Raw genomic sequence first — 21,511 nt, 5'->3', positions numbered from 1 at the left:
CACGTCAGCCCAGTGAACAGATAGATTGACGATTCCTTCTGAGCTTGATCTTGAGAGGAGTGTGGAACTGTTTTTGAAATCAGATCGGCACGCTGGTGGAGTACCTGAGGGATGACCCCCGGGAGGGTGTGAAGGCCCAAGCGCTGGACGACCTGTGCCTGCTGGCCACAGAGCAGCCCCACCTCTGGGATACCGACAGTGTGCACGTGAGTGGCCTACGAACGCATGACGCGTCGGTCATTGTGTCAGAACAGCTTGAAAAAGCAAGACAAGATAGACTGACCGCACGTGCACTGTCCAGTTTCTCTCTCTTTTCTCGTTTTTTGGCTCTGTTTTCCACAATGAGTTTGCCGAGAAGCTCAAGTTTGGACCCTTTTGCAGTATTGGTCAGTGTGAAAAGAGGGGTCCAATCACTCATGAGCATGTTTGACCCACACTTGCTTCATATTGAATTTGAATTGAATTTGAATTTTATTTAGACAGTCATTTGCTGGGTCGAAGGGGCTAAAGGCAGATGTAACTGCCTAACAAAGGCTCCCCTACCTATACATTGCTCGGGGTTGGAAAACTACATAAACTAAATGCGACAATACAGATACAAGAAAAGAAAATCAAAATATATGCAACAGACAATCAAAAATACAAAAGTAAGATGCTTACGTTTTCTACATACTATAGTAATGCGTAACAAGGAAATATTTATACAAGCAATTATGTTAATCACTGTTACGAAAGGAGTATATAAGAAATGGGGAAAAAATTTTTAGTGTAAGTACTAAACAATATCAAGACCGCAAGAAAAGCTGCATACCGTGCAAGGAGTGTTAAGAGTTAAGCAAAAGGTAATCTATATTGGACGAAAGAAGGGTGATGGATATCAACTGCTTAAAAACAGCGCTGATGGCAACTGCTGATAACAGGCCTAGCGCAATGCCTACGTTGGCGGGAAGCATCGCGACACGACACTAAACACGACACGACATCGCGATCGCGACACTTCTAAAAGTGTTATCAGTGGTGGTGAGCGGCACAGAAAAATTGTTCTTCTATGCATTGTTTTGTCCGCAGACGCGACCTGCCAGAACCTAGCCATATGCAGCCTCTCTGTAAAAATTATTTTTAGCCTGTTCTGTGGACAGTTGTCCGATCCATCAGAGCATTGCACACGTAACAATGAACTGATCTCTCTCAAACGATTGTTGCGCAGGCGGTGGTACAGTATGCACTGAGCACCCCTTACCTGAACCTCAAGTGTGGGGCCCTGTCCGTGCTGGTGCTGCTGGCCCAGTCGGTTGCCGTCGACAAGTTCGACCTGATGCCAGGTACTACCTTTGTGTCCTTCTAGTTTTTACTGCTCTTTATCTGCCCTTAAATGTTCATTCATTCATTCATTTTTATTTTCTTGAAAACCCCAAGGGGGTATTGCTTGAAGGGACACTAAAGGCAAATATTAAGTCCACGTTGATTGTTGAAATAGCGGTCCAGAAACCTCATAGTGCTACTTTTGTGCCAAGGAAGTGCTTATTTTGAAATAAAATCATGTTTTAGTGGTCCACATCGCGTTAGCACACTTCAAATCATCCGCCTGAACGCGGTCTTTCTCACGTCACTGTTGCCGTGCCCAACGTTGCCCGCCTTTACTGCACGGCGGCGTGCGCTGGCGGCATGCACCATTCGGGCATCCGGCAACATCTCATGCATGCAGCATTTCGTCGAACTTTCTGTCAGAGCAACTTTCACCAGCGCGCAAAACACACGCGGCAGTACGCGATACCGAAACTACCACTGAGACGTGGCTGCGTGGGCGAAGCTGGGCGCCGGGTGAAGCACAGTTCGGCGAAAACGGAACCTTTGAACCATGCGCGCCGTTCCCCATGGCAACGCCAAAAAGGTTCTTTTTTCCATGAATCAAACAGAAACGAACGAACCGCATTTTGTTACGTCTCTTGATGCACGGAAGGTTCTTTTTTTATTGCAGCTAGTTTGATTAGGAGTGATTAATTGTAGTCGGACTCTCTTGCGTCATTGGGATCACTTCCAAAATGTCCCACTCGTGGCGCTCATCGTGTGATACATTTAGCTTAATTCCTCGGTAACTAGGGCACTGCTGTTGATAATATTGCCATTTTAGACGTTGTCATACATTGAGCTTTCACTCTGACATAAATTGTTATTTGCCTTTAGTGTCCCTTTAAGGTGTGGGTTATTATATGATCAATATGGATGTCACAATGATCAATTCTTTAGGTGTACCTGAACAGGTGATCCCTTGATGTCCAGTTCTCTACTGCAGTCTTTTCTGCTATAAATGTTCAGTTAGAACGGACAATGGGTGACCTTACTTCATTTGGAGCACTGTTGATAGCACTCGTTTGCAAAACGAATGCCAGAAAGTTGAAATGGGTGTTCTAAACATTTTCACATGTGCACTTGACGGCGTGGCCTCTGCAATAATTGTTATTTGCCTCTAGGAGGCACTGACTCGTCTCACATGCCTTGTCGTTCACATTGGTTGACACTGCTCCGGTGTAATGAACTGCGGGTAGAATTTATTTACCAGCTGGTTATCAAAACTGCAGTACATAATGGTCCGAGTGTATCGCTGAATACAATGCCGCAAAAAGCGACAAGCTGACAGCAAGAAGGTTCAGTGATTAACATCCATTTGTTTTTGTAGCGAGCAGAAGCAGTAAGATTATTGGGAGAAATTGTGTAACTAAACAACAAAGTGAATGAGTGGATAGACAAGGAACATGTGCAGCCAGCCTGATTGCACATCGCTCATACCTCGATATAGCGAACACGGATATAACGAATTATCGGGTATAACGATGTACGTAAATAAAGAATATTGGTTGTCATAAATGCAGTGTTACAAATAAACGTTTATAACGAATTTTTGGATATAAGGAAGTAAATAAAAAATATTGTCATATATGCAGTGTTAAAATAAACGTTTATAACGAATTTTCGAATATAACGAAGTTATTTTCGTGGCAGATGTGACTGTTATAATGCGGTTTGAGTGTATTGCGTTTCGTGGCGCCACTCTTCACATTGTGCAGTGTCGACACTGGCATTACGCATTGTTTCCTTTATGAATGTGGCGACACTTTTGGTTGTAGACGACGCAGAGCGTGAGATATTCCATTTTGTAGTTTGTTTCTCCAGCGACAGGTGGTGCTGCAATCAGCAGACCTCCGTGATTTTGGCCACTTTGTGTCTGGATACTGATACATGGAGCCCTGGCCTATGTGAACGTACAGGCGCTTCAAATAGTTGAACGAATGTTGCAGTGTTTGAATTATTTTTGACACTAATTTAAGATTTCTGAGATTTTGCAGCACTCTAAACGAATGTATAGGCGTATTTTACCGATTGTAACTCACCTGAAAAGGTGGCTTCACTGCAATGGGAGGCCGCTGTTTTGTAAAAACGTCTACTCAGGCGAAATCTGCACTGCCGTGAAGCCACGTATTAAGGTTAAGTGTACGTGTTACCTGCCTATCGATTAATCTATTTGTACCCAGCCGTGGCGGCCGCCTTTTGATGGAGGCGAAAATGCCTGAGGCTTGTGTACTCAGAATATAGGTGCACATTAAGGAACCCCAGGGGGTTAAAATTTCCGGAGGCCTCCACTACAATGCCTCTCATAATCATATCGTGTTTTCGGGACATTAAACCCCGACAGTTATTATTCTTATTATTAATCCTTTTGTAGTTTAAAAGTGTGTTACGCAGGTATATGCTATGGGCTAATTATTAGGGGTGTGCGAATATTCAAAATGTCGAATATTTTTCGAATAGCGTTTGCTATTCGATTCGATTTGCACTGGAATTTTACTATTCGAACTTCCCAAAAACAAATACAGTCAACGTCCGATTGAAAGTGAGCCCTTCAGATTTTTAATATGCTTCACCTCATTACACTCTCGTATTGCGGCAAAGCTGCCTTTCAAGCTCCGTTACGGTCAAACTTAGCCAAGAGACGGTCAACGTGCGATTGGAAGTGGTCCCTAGATTTTCAATATGCTTCAGCTCATCACACCCCGGTATTGCGGCAAAGCTGCCTTTCAAGTTCCGCTACGGTCGCAATTGTATTAACTCAAGAAAACGCTGGTTCCAACATGGAGATGAAAGATGAGGCAGAGGTGGAGGCTCAATGCTGTTTTTGACCTGAAATTTGGGCAGGAAGTCCTAAAAATCGAAAGCCGAAGCATTTTAGCATCCAAAATTTCAGATGTTCTTATATATCGACGTCTACAAGGCAGATTTGGAAATCCGGACTTGAAGGGAGCACACCCTTGTCTGCCACATCAGTTGGGCTTCCACAGAAGTTGAAAGAGGAGGAGAGGCTGAGCAAATGGCATCTTTGCCTATCACGTGTGAAGTGTTGTTGGCAACACTTTGGTTGCAACAAATCATGTACATAAATACAATTCAGCCTCTACATTGCCTCATTCTTGATAAGACAGCTATGAAACACCACCCCGCCTACGCTTTATTAACCTAGTGAAAAGAAACACTTTCATGTTGCTATCTCATAAGAATATGCTTAGGAATCCTCTCTTTTTTTTCTGCAATTTCACTTCGAAGTACAGTCGATCCCGGATATATCGAACTCGAAGGGGATCGCGAAATAGTTCGATATATCGATAATTCGAAATACGAAATATGCGTATTTAAGGCTTTAATTAAAGCACTGCAGGCCTCAACACAGTTTTCTGAAATCGTAAAAAGCGCGAACATGACGATTCGCTCACATATGCTAAAGAACAAGGCGAAAACTTCTTTTGCAAGTTAGCGCACTTTATTTCGCATGAAAAAAGTCCGTCAACTTGTCTTGCTTCTTGCGCGCCGTGAATTCATGAAGTCATCGTCAATATTATTGAAGCTTTCCAAATAAGTAAATTCAGCACCTTCCGCCACAACAGCGGTGATCAACGCTGAACGCTGATGCGAGCTCTGTAGCGCGGTAAAGGGCGGCTGGCATCTTCAAACCGCACGGGTCCATTTCCGCAGCACCGGCAACGTCAGCTATGATCTCGGCATCGATGCAGTCAGAAACAGCTACGTCGTTATCTGCACCGATGAAGTCACTCGCTGTGCTCCCGTCCGATACAGCGCCCGGAAACGCTAAGTCGCAAAATTCACTGACGCACTGTACGCCGTAGTCGGCGGTCATGACGCGCCCGAAGTCGTCACCTGGCACCAAGGCTCGTAAGGAAACAGTGCACGACGGTGCTTTACTTGACGTCGTTTCAAGCACCGGTCATCATTTTTATCGCTACGAGCGGGACAATGTTTAGTTTGACTCCCGAATGACGATTTATCAAGAACAAAGCGCGAAGTACACAGTACACATTCTGCAAGAGACAACGCTGCAGGAAAAATTTCTCCACCGTCGACATGTTGGCGATACCGATGGCACTTGTGGCTTTGCAGAAGGCAGCCGCTACTTTGGCGAGAAATGCGAAAAAAAGCGTAGCCTCTGAGATCAGCATTTTCAAACCGAAAACACTAAAAATACGTCACGAGGTTGCGGATCTCGAAGGCCATGCTTTGCGGGCCCGCATGCCATCGTGCGCGAAGAGACAAGGAAGGGAATGCAAACATTACAACAAGACTGCCAAGTCACTTCGAATTCTCATTTTGGTGCCCTCGGCAATCAGCCTCTTTGAAAAACACTAGCCCATGCGTTAAAATCTGCGGACCGCGCGTCAAATATACCGGTGAACTGACAAGCGCTGCGCAATGAACTAGAGCAACGCAATTTCGTCACCTGCGCGCGACGAGGGATTGGAACTTACAAGAACGCGGCCGAAAAATGATCAAGGGTCATTCCACGCCAAACGTCCCAGACATTGCGCTCGACCCTCTCCAATTGTATTGTAAAAAATTGTGGACGTTCATATCAGTGCACTATTTGCCTTCGGAAAGTATTTTTTGGAAAAAAAATTTTTCTTGTCTGTTACAGCGATTTGAATTTTGCCGTAGTGGGTGAAACATAGGTTGCGAAAAAATACTCTAAAAAATACAATACTTTACGGAACGCCTTAAATATCTGCTGGTTACTTGAAAAGGAATGGCACTATCTTATTATTACCCATTGACGACCACTACTTTGTCTCACGATGTGCTTTGTGGTGAAGCAATGCTGCAATTCTGCGCCCATTTTGATTATTTTTTAAAAATTCTACGAATATTACAGACAAAATAGGACTATATTACATGGCTGGATAGTTGGCAGTAAGCGTGTTAAAAAAGTATTGAAGTCGATGACCGAGTAGTTTCGAAGTGGAAGGGGCGCAAACATTGAAAAATGTGTGAAATGCTCCACGTTCAGGCACATGTAGAGTGGTGATGCAGTCCAAGTAAAAATGCACGCTTGGTCTCGTTGGGAAGAGTAAACAAAGGAGATTTATTTGTGAAAGTTTCATCGGAGTGTTTTTTGTTTTTGGCGAGAAACAAAAATTTATGTTGAGCATTCGCGGCGTGCCTGGGCGCGGGCCCGTAAGTCCGCTTCACTGCGCCGCCACTGTTCCTTGGGGCAACGGAAGTATGCAGCGCCCACGCGGGTGGCACTATCGTGTGCTGCTGTGAGTGTTCACGTTGCTGAAAACTTGCAAACAGTGTATATTGCTGGCAGAATGTTTGGGAAGGGCACTAAAGGCTGCCGGTTAGTAGTCGGAGCAGAGCACTATTTCATTGCCACGTCACTGCATGCACACGTACGACAGGCGCAGAGCTTGGGCTGTGTTTTCGATCTCTGCGGAGGTTGCAGTTCTTATTTCCGTTGCCGACGTATGGTCTTCGCCACTTGAAATGCCTGTGTTGCTGAGTAGGTGGTCAGCCCGGCATTAAGAGTGGTCAGTGATGATGGCACGAAAAGATGAAACGTGCGCGTACCTTTGAGGGAGATTGTAGACTCAAACCTTGCTGAGAGCTCAACTTGCGATGCTTTCATCGATGCTTTCATCGATGCTTTCATCGAGCTCAACATGCGATGCTTTCATCTTAGTAATCGCCTTGCGATTCCTAAGCGAAGGCGATAGACATTTAAAAGGACGAAGCCGCCGCTTCGTCCTTTTGTATATTTATCGCTTTCGGTTTCCGTTGTACAGGCTCTCCGTCTAAAATATGACACGATAGCAGTATACTCACCATTCGCAATGTTTATCTTACGCGCTGCCAAGGGATGCGGCCGAAAGACAAACCTTCGAGTGCCGCGTGCTCGCTCGGCGACGCGATCACCGGAGCAAAGTTCACCTCTGCCGAAGATCCGAGCGTAAGAATACGTAGCACCATTCGGCTCCGAGCAGGGGCGTAGCCAAGGGTGGGGTTGGGGGGGTTCAAACCCCCCCCCCCCCCCGAAATTTTTCAGTTTTGCTTGCGTATATAGGCATGCACACATACAAACGCACGCACGAACATACATAAAGTATGGTTGAACCCCCCCCCGAAAAAAATTTCTGGCTACGCGCCTGGCTCCGAGGCACGAATGGCGCAAGTCACGTTCAAGCGAGCTGCCCATAAAAAAGAATTATAAGCGTATTCCCGGTGCCTGTTAGCCACTTTTATTATATAATAATATATTTTAAACGAACCATCACTTGTTTTCCCTGAAACTTCGTCGGCTGCACTGCGGAAAGCCGAAGAATGAGTGTCTAAACGTGAAAACTCACAGCAGCACACGATAGTGCCACCCGCGTGGGCGCTGCATACTTCCGTTGCCCCAAGGAACAGTGGCGGCGCAGTGAAGCGGACTTACGGGCCCGCGCCCAGGCACGCCGCGAATGCTCAACATAAATTTTTGTTTCTCGCCAAAAACAAAAAACACTCCGATGAAACTTTCACAAATAAATCTCCTTTGTTTACTCTTCCCAACGAGACCAAGCGTGCATTTTTACTTGGACTGCATCACCACTCTACATGTGCCTGAACGTGGAGCATTTCACACATTTTTCAATGTTTGCGCCCCTTCCACTTCGAAACTACTCGGTCATCGACTTCAATACTTTTTTAACACGCTTACTGCCAACTATCCAGCCATGTAATATAGTCCTATTTTGTCTGTAATATTCGTAGAATTTTTAAAAAATAATCAAAATGGGCGCAGAATTGCAGCATTGCTTCACCACAAAGCACATCGTGAGACAAAGTAGTGGTCGTCAATGGGTAATAATAAGATAGTGCCATTCCTTTTCAAGTAACCAGCAGATATTTAAGGCGTTCCGTAAAGTATTGTATTTTTTAGAGTATTTTTTCGCAACCTATGTTTCACCCACTACGGCAAAATTCAAATCGCTGTAACAGACAAGAAAAATTTTTTTTCCAAAAAATACTTTCCGAAGGCAAATAGTGCACTGATATGAACGTCCACAATTTTTTACAATACAATTGGAGAGGGTCGAGCGCAATGTCTGGGACGTTTGGCGTGGAATGACCCTCAATAGTTGTTAGGAAAAATGGACTTTCTGGGCTTCGGCGCGGGGCAGCGTTCGATATAGCGGATGTTTCGCTGTGCGGGAGTTCGATATACGTGCACACCAGCCCCATACTTTTGCATGGGAAATTCAAGGGGATTTCTCAACTGTTCGATATAGCCAATAATTCGATATATCCGAGTTCGATATATCCGGGATCGACTGTATTCGAAAAATATTCTAGAAATATTCGTGAAATATTCTAAAAATATTCAATTCGATTCGCACTCACACTTCCATATTCGAATTCGCTTCGCACCCAAAATTTTGCTATATGCACAGCTCTACTAATTATAGCAAATTTTAAAACATAACTTGTTTTACTGCTTGTTACTCGCACCTCGCGATTATTTAAATCCTGCATCTATTTAAATTCGCTTTGAAATTGTTGAGTACTAATACCCCGGTCACACTGGCAAATTTAGTGTCATTTTGAGCGAGTGCACTTACGCTCACAGAGTGTCACTTTGGCGGCGCGCTGCTACACGAGAAAGAGAAGTGTGCTTTGGAAATGATGGCAGTGGCAATTGGTGGTCCAGTAGCGCAACATATATTTCTTATTTTTGGCAATGCTCGCAGTTTAATTGCTTATTATAGGCATGAACATAATTTACAATGAACTTTGCGCGTAAATGAAGTAAATATTGCAACCGCATAGCGTCATTGGTCATCGCGAGCCGAGACAAGACAGTATCACATCAGAGACGAATCGAAAACAAAAATGGTAGACTCCGGTACAGAAGGGACGCGTAGTGGTGACGGGCGTTTGGAGCGTGTTTTCGCAGCAATCATTTGCTCTTCCCAAAGGCGTATGAGCGCCCGCGTCTCTGCGTCGGACCACGTTGTCTTCGCGGAAGTGGCACCCGTGGCACACGCCATCGCGAATCATTAAAGAATGACTGACCTGCACATGTGCAAGGAAGTAAACAACGTGACGGACGCGGCCATTGCACGGCATGTGCTCCCGCATACCCCTAGCGGACGTGACCGCAAACTGCCCGAGGGCGAGAGTAGCGAGGTTTTTTGTTGTATCATTTGTTTGAATACATGGCAGTATTCCTACTAACGAGAACGATGGTTTAAAAATACCATGATTGTCGCGTTTTGCATTAGCGTATTTATTTGCAAGCCACTGCTGCCGAGGATAGACACTCCGTCGCAGCGAAGTGAGTTTGGCGAACGCACTTGCCGGCAAGTGTACTTTGCAGCGAGTGTCCCTAAGCGTTCCTGTGTGACAGCGTGCAAATGACACTACCGACGAAGTGCACTCGCTCAAAGTGCACTTAAGTTGCCCTGTGTGACAGGGGTATAAGTCCCATTCGTATTGAATTCACTGTGTACCAAAAAGCAAATTGCACAAGCTTAATGGAGCTAATGGTGAATTTCGCAACTTGAATAAAACTGAAATACACCACTTGCAGATGGCCCCGTGCTCCAGCTGTGCCGTGAGGGCATCTTCCACCACCAGGTGCGACTGGCATCGGCCTCCATCCGCCTGCTCACTCATCTGGCCATCCATGCCGCTCGGGGTGAGTACGAAGTAGAGCACTGCACGGGCTCGGGCCTACCCGAAAACCCGGGCCTGGCCCGGCCCGTGGGCCGGGCCGGGCCGGGTAAAGTAGTTCTCACGGCGGGCCCGGGCCGGGCTCGGGCCTGAAGCTCCGGGCTTAGGGCCGGGCCCGTGTTTGAGGTCGCGGGCTCGGGTCGGGCCGGGCTTGGACTTTGCTGGGTTCTTAAATGAACACTATAGTGAAGCACTGAATTGGTTTAGACTGATAAAGTGACGTCTAAGAACTCGAATCTCATACATTTCGCCATGGTAATTTTATTATCAGACGAGAAAATCAAGGTCAAAATTCTATTTTTTTTTTAATTTCGCGCCGAAATATCCAAGCCTGACGCCACGGATTTCAAACTGTATTTGCGTATTTGAGGACATTGACTCTATAAAATTTGCTGAAACTTGGTATGTTAAGTCTATGGCCCCCTCAGAGGTCAACGCACTTCATTTTTAGTGATTAGGAACTACGTAGACCCCATTAGACGCCGTCAGAATATAAGATGTCACGATGTCTGCTACGCGAACTTAAAGCGGGCGTCGCCACCTGCATTTGCCTTTTTGCGCGTTTTCTCACTTACCAAGACTCTTGTCCCGGCGAACGTGGTGATTTAGGAATTGCTAAAGAGTAACTTACTGATAATAGAGAAATTGTTTTTCTTTCTAGTGCCCCTTCATGTTTGTTCCACATACGTTGTGCATACGTACATATATGTTTCACATTTTCTCTCGAAAAAAAAAAACGCTTTTTTATGTGGGGCAAGCTGTTTAGAGAAATTTTATTAGAGACAAGTACTGAACTTCTTTTGCTCCTTGCATATGGGGCTACTTGATTTATCTAAAACGAGCGAGCTAAAAGTAGACATACCAGGCGCTTATATAGTTAACATGTCGTTATTCTGTGCTTTGTTTGCATTCGTTATGACTTTATATCCCAAATGTTATTCTGTAATCACAGTAATAAATGTGATATAATAAATATACACCTGTAACTTATCGCAAAAACGATTATAGAGCTCCATAGCGAGGAAACGTTTCTGAAGGTTCCAGCCCTCCACTAAAACGAAAGGACTGCACACAATCTCGTTACATAGAATTCCTGTACAGAGACATTCTTTTTCCGCGGCTTTGTCACGGCCCCGAGTGGTCATGTGACGCGATATGGACGTGCACAGCCTGCTTGGTGTGCCCAATTTGTTAATATCTGAATTTTTCGCCTTTTTTCGCTATATCAGGTGTCTCAAACCCACCTCAGCTAATGGGCCGCATTCACGAAAATTTACTCCGGCAAGGGCCAGGACAGTAACGCAGCTTAAAAGCGCGGGGAAGGGGGGGGTGTTAGAGGAGCTAGGTCGTACCAAATGTCAGCTAACGTTGCCATTTAAAAGAAGAGCTTTCCCATATGTCACATATAGGTCGTTTGAAGGGTATTTGGCGGCAGAATTCCAACAACATATCAATACCTATCTTCAACATGACTAAAATCAGGACGCCGATTTTGAAATATAGAGTTTTGTTTCACGGTTAGGTACCAGCACATGGTGGCCGCAGGGGTTGCCTCACAACAAAAAAGCTTCAGACTACTCATGGCTGTGTAGCTTAAGTACATACTTATAAAGAAAATGAAAAATTCGGACGAAGACAGTCATGTGCGGGCCGCGGGCCTTTATGGAGAGGCCCATGGGCCGCGTGTTTGGGTCGCCTGCGCTATACAGGTATAGTGTGAGAGCTACATGACACTGCCGCAACACCGTTGGAATGTGCAGGAATAGCATAGGTTCAAACAGCATAAGGCGTGAGGTAAAATTTCTTCGCTTGACGAAATGTCAGGCTTGAAAAAAGACAATTACGAATTCCGTGCCGGGTGATGTCCCTTTACCTTGAACCATAGGCATCGAATAAGTAAGCGTCGAAAAGATTATTCGCGCTTTTATTACCAAACTGTAACGAACCCCAAAAATAGATCGAAATCGCTTCGTCCACCTCCTGCCAGTCCTACCCGCGTAGTGCAGTGGTCGCCTTCTACCAGAACAACATCGTTAGGAAGGCACACAGCATTATGATACGAAAAAAAAAAAGAGCGCGGAGCAAGCCGTGCATAACATACACTGCTGAAAACTGCAAGCAGAAGCCCTCAACGAGGAGTTTTATAGGGGATACTGAATAGTGTCACGACGTTCGGGAAGGATAGAAATGAAGGGATAAGCTGCACATTCTGCAGAGGTCCACAAAGACATGCTAAATTTGCTCCAATGCTGGAAGTTAAGAACAACGACTGCCGACACATTCACAATTCGCAAGGCAGATGTGCACAACTGCGGCTAGCGTGTGCAGTGCGAGAAACTTTAGCGCGGCAGGATATGTGATGCAACGGTGGAGGGCGTGCTTAAAGCCGGAATCTCTAGATAATTTGATTTTTTGAACAATAACAAGTGAAGAAATAAACTATAAAATATGCCACAAAAGACTTGTGGACTCTATATAGCCCTGGTGGTATATGAAATATATATGATATATGAAAAGAATGCTACCACAAATATTTTTTTGTCCTTTCGGCTGCCTATACGTATTTCTAAAAGTACACGTGGTGCACATGGTTTGTTCTTTTTATCTAGATTAGTGTACATACAGCAAGGTAATAAACTTGGCTTTCTTCCTCCATCTTGCTGTGGCAAGGTGCTGCCATGCTGAAGACAGGTGTTACATATCCGAAAGGGTGCTCGATTGGCTTTGTCGTTAGAGCATGTTTTATGTTTCAGTAAAGAGCGCAATAAGGTGTTGTGTTCTCTGTCTCCTCTCTTTTTATTGCAATTCTTATCGAAACTGAACTCATGCTGCAAATCACTTTCCGTGCTACAATATCTGCTACAAAACGCTCTTGATGATCCGTATTGCATTAGCAAGAAAAAAAAAGTTATAGTATACCATTGCCGAACAAACGTTCATTGTACCCAGTATTTCCACTCAACTCTTTCCACCGTGAGCCCCTTTTTACACGAAATTACCGTAGGTTAAAGTAGAATTGTTAGCGAAATATTCGCCAACAAAGAGTAGATATTTGCTACTTACAACACCTTGCTGTAGATTCTACGTTCTGGCAACACCACCTGTATTATTGGCTCTCGGGCCTCTGTCGGGCCTGATCTGCCGTCGGGCCGGGCCGGGCAGGCGAAATTTTTTCTCGGGTTCGGGCCGGGCTCGGGTCGCGTATTGAATCACCGGGCCGGGCTCGGGCGGGTAAACTTGAACGAGGTCCGGGCCCGGGCCGGGCCCGGGCCGAAAATCACGGCCCGTGCAGTGCTCTAGTACGAAGAACATATGGGGGCTCTCGTATATATGCAGCTCAAGGGACGCCTGTCTTTCGTTTCTCTCTAAAGATCCTCATGTGCCCTGTATGGTCACGCGGTCAGGATCGTGAAGTATACGGAACTCAGGCCCGAAGGGACAGAACTGTTTATTGGGCAAACTTGTGCCCAGTAAAAGAAGCAACACTCAAAAGTGCTACGATAGCAGCGATTACAATCGTCAGTTGATGAGAAAAACTGATTAGCAGGTAAAGCACATCGGCATTTATTAGGCTTGTGCGAATATTCGAATATTCGAACGAATATTACAGTATTCGAATTCACTTCGATTCGAATTTAAATTAAGATAGATTTACCAGCGCAAAAAAGACGGGACATTTAGGAAGGACACAGCTGCTCCCTTCGTCCTGTGTCCTTCCTAAATGTCCTGTCTTTTTTGCGCTGGTAAATCTATCTTAATCATGAACCAACTCGCCCAAGCAGCCGTTTTAGCAGAATTTAAATTATTGGAAATTTCAAAGTATTCGAAATTTACGAATAGGTGCATATTAGTCCGCATTTAAGCCCCCTGTAAAGGTGGTTTCACTGCAGTGGAGGAGTGCTGTACCATGAATACACCTTTCCAGGGAAAATACGCACTGCCGCCAAGCCCCACTTCAAGGTTAAAAGAACATATTACCCTCACATTGATTCATCATTTTTTTAAGTTTAAAAGCTCGTTATAGTACCAGCTCATATGCTCTAAGTAAAGTAAACTTTAAAATGTAACATATTTTACTGGTCATCATTTGCATTTTACCGAAAGTCATGTCCTGCTACTATTCAAAGTTGCTTCCACTTCCCTTTGAACCAAAAAGAATGACATTTTGCACATGCCTTGTTTCAAATAAAAAAAAATATTGCGCAGGTTAGTTGGGCCAGGACAAATATGCTAATTTTTCTTTATAATATGTGATATACACTCTAAGACAAAATCGAGTATTTGGGGAGTATTTCTGCCACACAACAATAATCGTCATCTGGCTTGCTCGCGTTTCCTTTCTTGAAAACCCAGCTCTCGTCACTTTCCTGTCAAGAATGATATGTCATGCTGATAACGCGCGCGCCGTTCGTGACCGGAAAGTGCCGCGACCGCGGTGATAACGCGAGGAAAGTACGCGAGGTGGATGACGATTGTTGTTGTGTGGCAGAAACACTCCCAAAATACTCGATTTTGTCTTAGAGTGTATACTATTCGAATTCGATTCGAAATTATTCGACCAAATCGCTATTCACTTCGAACCTAAAATTTACTATTCGGACAAGCCTAGTATTTGTACAGGTAACATAGAAGATTCCAGTGTTATCTTTGGTGGCCACATTAGTTCCAGAGTAAAACTTGACTGTTCCCGTTGTGCGTACAATCTTCCCGTTGTGCGCGCAAAAGTGTAAAAAGATAGGGAAGGTTCCCAGACATCGTGACGTGGCCTGCGCAGAGTGGTGGTTTACATGTATAACATGCCAGTTACATAAAAATACAAAAACAAGCGTGCGTGGCAGTATACGGCTTTATGCAGTTTCATAGCATTTTTAGACACACAGAAGTCATCAGCCTCATGCATTTTCAAGTAAGGATTACAATTTTATACCGTCAGCAGGTTTAGTCAGTGAACTGAGGACCACGTTTCCAGCATTTCATCTTCTTTGTTTGTGTAGTGATCATAGTTGCATGCATGTGAGCTGTGAGCGGTGCTCTGGGCAATTGGTGCAGAGGACTTGCTGGATCTCATGCCGGAGGTGTCGAGCGCCATTGAGACCCTGCTGATGATTCTGTGCACCCAGGAGTCTGACAGTGATGATGCCAGCCATGCTCTGAGGGTGGGTGCAGTAGCGAGTCATGTTGTGACAAGCATTCATTGAGCACCTGTGCGTGTCTACGCGATTTGTTCGTGGCTTTTTGTTTCGCTTCGACCGTTTAGACCTGGGGTCTCAAACTCGCCTCAGCTAGCAGGCTGCAGTCACGAAATTTAGTCTTCCACGAGGGCTGGGACAGTGAAAAAAGGTTGGAGGGAGGGCAGTGGGGGGGGGGGGGGACGAGTTTGAACAAAATGTCAGCTAATGATGCCATTTGAAAGAAGGCCTTTCTCGTGAGTCATGTCTCTTATGTGGAAGAAAAGGAGGTGACTTTCAAGGGCTTGTTTTTCTTTGTTAGACACAATATTAATGAGAAATAACAGACAATAATGCCAAGGTAAGTGGGTCATTTCTGAAGGGCATTAGGTGTCAGAAACACATCGATACTGACCTCTAGGGTGATATAAATCTGAACGGCGATTCTGAAATATAGAGTTTCTATTCCACGGTTATGTTTGAACACATGGTGACTGAACGCGGGGGCCTCACAAAAAAAAAAAAAAATGCTTGAGACCGATCAGGTCTGCGTATCTCATGAACATATTTATTAAGGGAAAAATATTTTATATATACAGGATGAAGACAGGCATGTGCGGTCCAGACTGCATGTTTGGCGCCCCTGGTTTAGACCCTGAAAAACTTTTACCTGCATCTCCTGCTCAAGCAGCAGGTCCTAGTTGACTTTCAAAAGATTCATCCAGTATCTATTTTCGCTATTCTTGGCGTTCTTGATAACGAATGTTTGACAAAGTGATGTATGTTTTTGTGCTGGACTTTTGTTGGGGTGAGGTTTGAATGTATTAGTGTTTGTTGACAATCGTGCTTCCCCAATGTCTGCAAAATCTCTTTATTGTCATACTTTGTTTTTGTTGGACTGAGGCAGAGTTTCTCCAACGGGTATCATGCAACTCAGGGGTTTCAGGAAGGGCATTTTAGGCTCCCATGAGTGGTCAGAATGAATGCGACCCGCTTCCGTTTTACCCCCATTAACACCTGATTTATTGCTTTAAAGAAAAAATTTGCATTGCATTTTGCATTTAACAGAGCCATCGCATGCCACGTGTACACATCGGGAGTCTGTGAGTAGCAAGAGACCCACTTACCATGAAATTTGTGTAATTTGCTGACCCTCAGTGACAGAGCGCGTTGAGCGCAGGTGCAATTCATGCTCGCGAGCGCAGTTTGTAACGCGTGTGGAAATTAGTTCAGAATTCCTGCAAACCAAGATATGAATTATGATATTGGCTGTTTAAATGGCATTAACGGGCATGTGGGGCACATTATTTAAGGCTCATGGTGAGTCGTTCATGTCGTTCAGCTTTTATGCACACTGACTGGCTACTGCGCTGTGTCAGTGTTGTAATGAAAATGTGCAATGAGTGCTCTGATATTACTTTGTGCTGGCTGTAGGCTCAAGGAGCATTTTAGCTCGACGACTGGTGTATCGTGGCCATTTCGCAATTCTGGCTGGCATGCTTGCCTTTTTTGTTTTTTTGCCAGAAATAAAACAGGCTTTTGTACGTCCAGCGCTTCAGTTTACGTAAACACATTGTGTATGGCATGTGGTGTCTGAAGCGTGGAGTGTATGGTCGGCGGGCAGTTAAGGGGGGACACTCCTCTTAAAAATTTTTCTTTATTTTTTGATTGATTTTGATGAAACTTGGTGACCTTATGTATATTTGTATGCTGATTTCAAATATGCAATTACTTTCCCAGTATAATGTGTAGATTTTGAAATACAAACTATCTCATGTGCCTCTTGGGGAGCAAGTTTTTTTAAAACTGAGTTAGTTACAAAGTAAATCAGCATATCACGATAATCTGCAATCAGAACTGTGTGCAGTGCAACAAAAATGGATGTTCTAAACCTATTAGAACAAGAGTTGTGGTATGTTGAACATTTGCGAGTGAGTCATTTCAAGCTAGAATTTCACTCGTGAATGTTCAACATACCATAACTTTTGTTCTTATAGGTTTAGAACATCCATTTTTGTTGCACTGCACACAGTTCTGATTGCAGACTATCGTGATGTGCTGATTTACTTTGTAACTAACTCAGTTTAGAAAAAAACTTGCTCCCCAAGAGGCACATGAAATATTTTGTACAGTCGCCGACCGATAAATCGGACACCGATAATTCGGACATGCTCGGTAATCCGGACTGCCGCGCGGCACCGCCAGTGTCCCTATAGAAGTAATGTGTAAAGACGACCGATATTTCGGACAGCCGCCAGCTCTACATTCGATAATCCGGACCCTGTCCGAGAGTGTCGCGCACGCTGAATCGACCGCCATTATCTTCTGATACCCAGACAATACAAAGTATGGCCTCAGAGATCTAAAACTACATAATCAAAACCAAAACTATTGATCTATGAGGCTATAGGTTTTAAAATTAAAAATGTTGATCTCAGAGGCACTGCACAACTGTGGGCTCGCATCGTCATCGCGACCAGCCTGTTCAGTTCCGGTACGTCCGCTTTGCGAGTCATTTCGTCATTCGTGTCAGCGTGCGGTACAGCGTTCTGCCACGTTCTGCTCGTTCATTTTTGATTTTGAGACTTCGCCGCGCTCTGCTTGCTCCACTGTCTCAAGATACTAGTATCTCCGTGAAATGGCACCCACGGTGCCCTCACAGCCGACGGCGAAGGCCGGGCCGACGACGTCGAAGCGCGGCAAGTACACGACGCTAACAATGGCGAAGAAGGCAGCCATCATTCAACAAGTGCAAAGTGGTCGCCCGCAAGTCGAAGTCGCCCGAGAATTCAACGTCTCGAAGCAAACCGTGTCAGATTACATGAAAAATAAGGACAAAATTTTGGGCGCATCGGAGAAATCACGCGGAAATGAACAGAAGAGGGTGCGCGAAGGTTGTCATCCGCAGTTGGAAGAAGCGTTGAGCATCTGGCTTAACGCTACCGTCGCTCAACGTGTTCCCGTTTCCGGCCACCTATTAAAGCAAAAGGCTGAAACCTTGGCTCTTCGACTTGGCATCGATGGATTCAAGTTCAGCGATGGCTGGCTTCGAAACTTTAAGAAGCGGTACGATCTCGCTTTCAAAAAAATGTGCGGTGAAAGTGGTGCCGTGGATAACACACTGGTAGCGAACTACCGTGGTGAGAAGTTGGTGGAGCTGCTTCGGCGCTATTCAGCGGACGATACCTTCAACCTAGACGAAACCGGGCTTTTTTATAAGCTACTGCCGGAGAAGACGCTTGCCCGTTCTGGAGAACCATGCCACGGAAGGAAACTGAGCAAGGAGCGGATCACTGTTGTTGTCGGCAGCAACGCTTCCGGCTCGGAAAAGCTCCCGCTTTTGGTCATAGGGAAATCTAAAAACCCTCGATGTTTCAAGGGGAAAAAAAATTTGCCTGTACGGTACGAAGCAAACACCAAGGCGTGGGTCACGCAAAAGCTGTTTGAAGAGTACGTCCGCAAATTAGACCGAAAGTTTGAGCTGCAGAAGCGCAAGGTCCTCTTGTTTGTCGACAACTGCACTGCCCATGCGCCGATCAGCTCTTTGAAAGCAATCGAACTCGAGTACCTGCCGCCGAATACGACCAGCGTTCTGCAGCCTATGGATCAAGGGATTATCAAGAATTGAAAGTGCACTATCGTTCCCGTCTGCTGCAGCGCGTGTTGCTGTGCTTAGAAAGTCAGATGAAATACAAAGTGGACTTGATGTCCGCCGTGAGCATGATTGCTGACGCCTGGAAGGCCGTGTCGGCAGACACGATCAGCAACAGCTTCCGGCATGCTGGATTCACGTTCCGTGATGAATCCGGCACTGCAATTGAAGAGCCGGACCTGCTGCCCAGCGCAACGAGCTTCGATGCGGACATTATTGACGACTTGCGAAGCTGTGGTATGCCGATTCCTGACACTGTCAACTTTGAAGACTTCGCAAACGTCGACAGTGCGGTGTCGTCGTGTGCCGAACTAAACGACGACGAAATAATTGACCAGGTTGTGCAGTCGTCAAACAGCGACTCTGACACCGATGACGATGACGCGCCGCCGCGTGCTCCGGAGCCGTCGCATGCGGAGCTATCTCGAGCCTTCGCTGTTCTTTCGTCCTCGTACAGCGATCACGCCACACTGGCGGAGATAGGGGCGGACTTGGTTGTGCGAAAGCGCAAGTGCGTGCAGCAACGCATTGACAACTTTTTTCACCCCCAGGGACACTGAAGTGTGAATAAAATGATTTTTTTTCTGACGCGTTCGCTATTTCGGACATTCGGTAATTCGGACTTATTTACTTTCCCCGTGGAGTCCGAATTATCGGTCGTCGACTGTATTTTAAAAACTACATATCATACTAGAAAAATATTATCATATTTGAAATTATCACACAACTATACATCGGGAAGTTTCACCAAAATCTATCAAGAAATGAAGAACTTTTTTTCAAGTGCCATGCTGAAGGAACACTGAAGAGCTAAACGATTTTTCACATATTAGTAAAGTACTCTTTCACGATACCAAGAACACCACGCTTGCTGCGAGAACATGCTTAGTAAGCGAGAAAACATGCAAAAACAAAATGTGGGTGGCGATGCCACCTTGAAGTTTCCGCACCATTCACTGTGACGTCACATGTTTTGATGGCACCTACTAGGGACTACATAGTTCCTAATCGGTAAAAATGAAGTACATTGTCCTCTGAGGGGCCATAGACTTAACATACCAAGTTTGGGGTAACTTTCTTGAGCCAATGGCGGCAAAATACGATACACATTGAAATCGGTGACGTCAAGCAGGGAGAGTTCGGCGCGAAATTTATAAACGAAACTTTGAACTTGATTTTCTCCTCTATTAATAAACCTGTGATGGTGAAATTAATTACATTAGAGTTCTCAGAGCACAATTTATCGATCTAAACCGATTCATTGTTTCTCTTTAGTGTCCCTTTAACAACACGAGGAGCAGCGGGGTGGGGAAATTGCAAGTCTATTTATGCACAATCACGAGTTTTGCATCTACCGCAATGGCCCTTGAGATTAAAGATAACAGGCCAGTGTGGCAGCACAGTTTGGTTGTGCTGATCTAGAAACGTCGTCATCCTGATTTTCCTCATGCTAAAAAGCACATGAGTGTAAAGAAATAAAAACAAGGGGCTCCACAGCACTCAGGAGAAGCTATAGGGGTTTCCCATTGCCAGAATGTCTGAGAGACCGTGGGTTATCTCATGTGTCTATGTGGTAATTAGATTACATCATGCAAATGAAGCTTGCTCTCTGCTACGACCACTGTGGTTTGTTAGTGGGATGTCAGTTTGGGCAAGTTGGTTTACTGGCACGATGGAAGGGCGTGAACTGAAAGAAATTAAAATAAATTTGGGTGTTCTCTGTGCCATAACTGCAAGATATAAGGCATGCTGTATAATAATTTCAACCACCTGGGGTTCTTTAACGTGCGCACAGGTTTAAGTGCGCAGACATTTTCGCATTTTGCCCCCGTGGAAATGCAGCCACTGTTCACAGGACTCAAACCACACACAGTGTTGAGCTTAGCAGCAAAGCATCTTAGCTACTAAGCTACCACAGCGGGTGCAGCACGAACTTAAGGGAGACGAGGAGCAAGAAATTAAATGGGACTGTTGCGCTTCTTTCATTATGCTGTGGTGGTCCTGTAGACATGACGGTGTTGGCGTGTGCAACCAACATTTCAATTCAGGGTTGCCTGCGGTGCATCGTACTACTGTGCGATGCGGACCCGGACCTTTGCAGCCAATTTGTGGACGTACTGGGTTCCTTTCTCTCCTTCTGGTCAGGTCAGTCACCCCTCTCATTCATTGTCAATTTAGATTACAATGCTGGGACTATTACACTTCTACTACTTCTGTGTTCCCTCAGTACTGAATAGAGCGTCTGCATAGCTCAGGTAGTTGATTTTACATTTTTGAAGACTGCACAGCTAAGGAAACTTGTTATGAAACCGACATGGATGAGTGCGGACTTGCAGTTGAAACAAATTGCTGCAAAATATACTGACTGGCATGGCAGCCCGGTTTACGTAGACCCCCCCCCCCCCGATCAGTTCCAAAAGAGAAAATTATAATGCAACTGACATGGTTATTGTTAATCACTTGTGTGATGGGTGTGACAAGTGTTCACGAGTCTGTGCCATCTAGTGACAACAGTGGCTGGTCGATGCACGTCTCTGAGGCTTCTGATATGGCAACCCCCCTCGGTGATTTTACAATTTGTTTTTTCTCCTTCCTCACAAAGGATTACTGTACTTTCTCACATATTACCTGCACAAAAAAA

The 21,511-nt window shown here is 45.1% G+C and overlaps 1 protein-coding gene across 1 annotated transcript in view; it reads left to right on the top strand.

Annotated features, from left to right (window-relative positions):
• The window catches only part of LOC119399617 (integrator complex subunit 7), a 49,537-nt gene that overhangs the window by 10,655 nt on the left and 17,371 nt on the right, over positions 1-21,511 (top strand). The window contains exons 5-9 of the mRNA XM_037666419.2: positions 84-206; positions 1,208-1,322; positions 9,908-10,015; positions 15,100-15,206; positions 20,919-21,015. Coding sequence (XP_037522347.1) covers positions 84-206; positions 1,208-1,322; positions 9,908-10,015; positions 15,100-15,206; positions 20,919-21,015 — 550 coding nt within the window. The remainder of the gene's footprint in view (positions 1-83; positions 207-1,207; positions 1,323-9,907; positions 10,016-15,099; positions 15,207-20,918; positions 21,016-21,511) is intronic.

Source organism: Rhipicephalus sanguineus, chromosome 7, assembly GCF_013339695.2.
Source record: "Rhipicephalus sanguineus isolate Rsan-2018 chromosome 7, BIME_Rsan_1.4, whole genome shotgun sequence".
Taxonomy (NCBI): Eukaryota; Metazoa; Arthropoda; class Arachnida; order Ixodida; family Ixodidae; genus Rhipicephalus; species Rhipicephalus sanguineus.
This window is presented reverse-complemented; position numbering and strand designations above follow the sequence as displayed.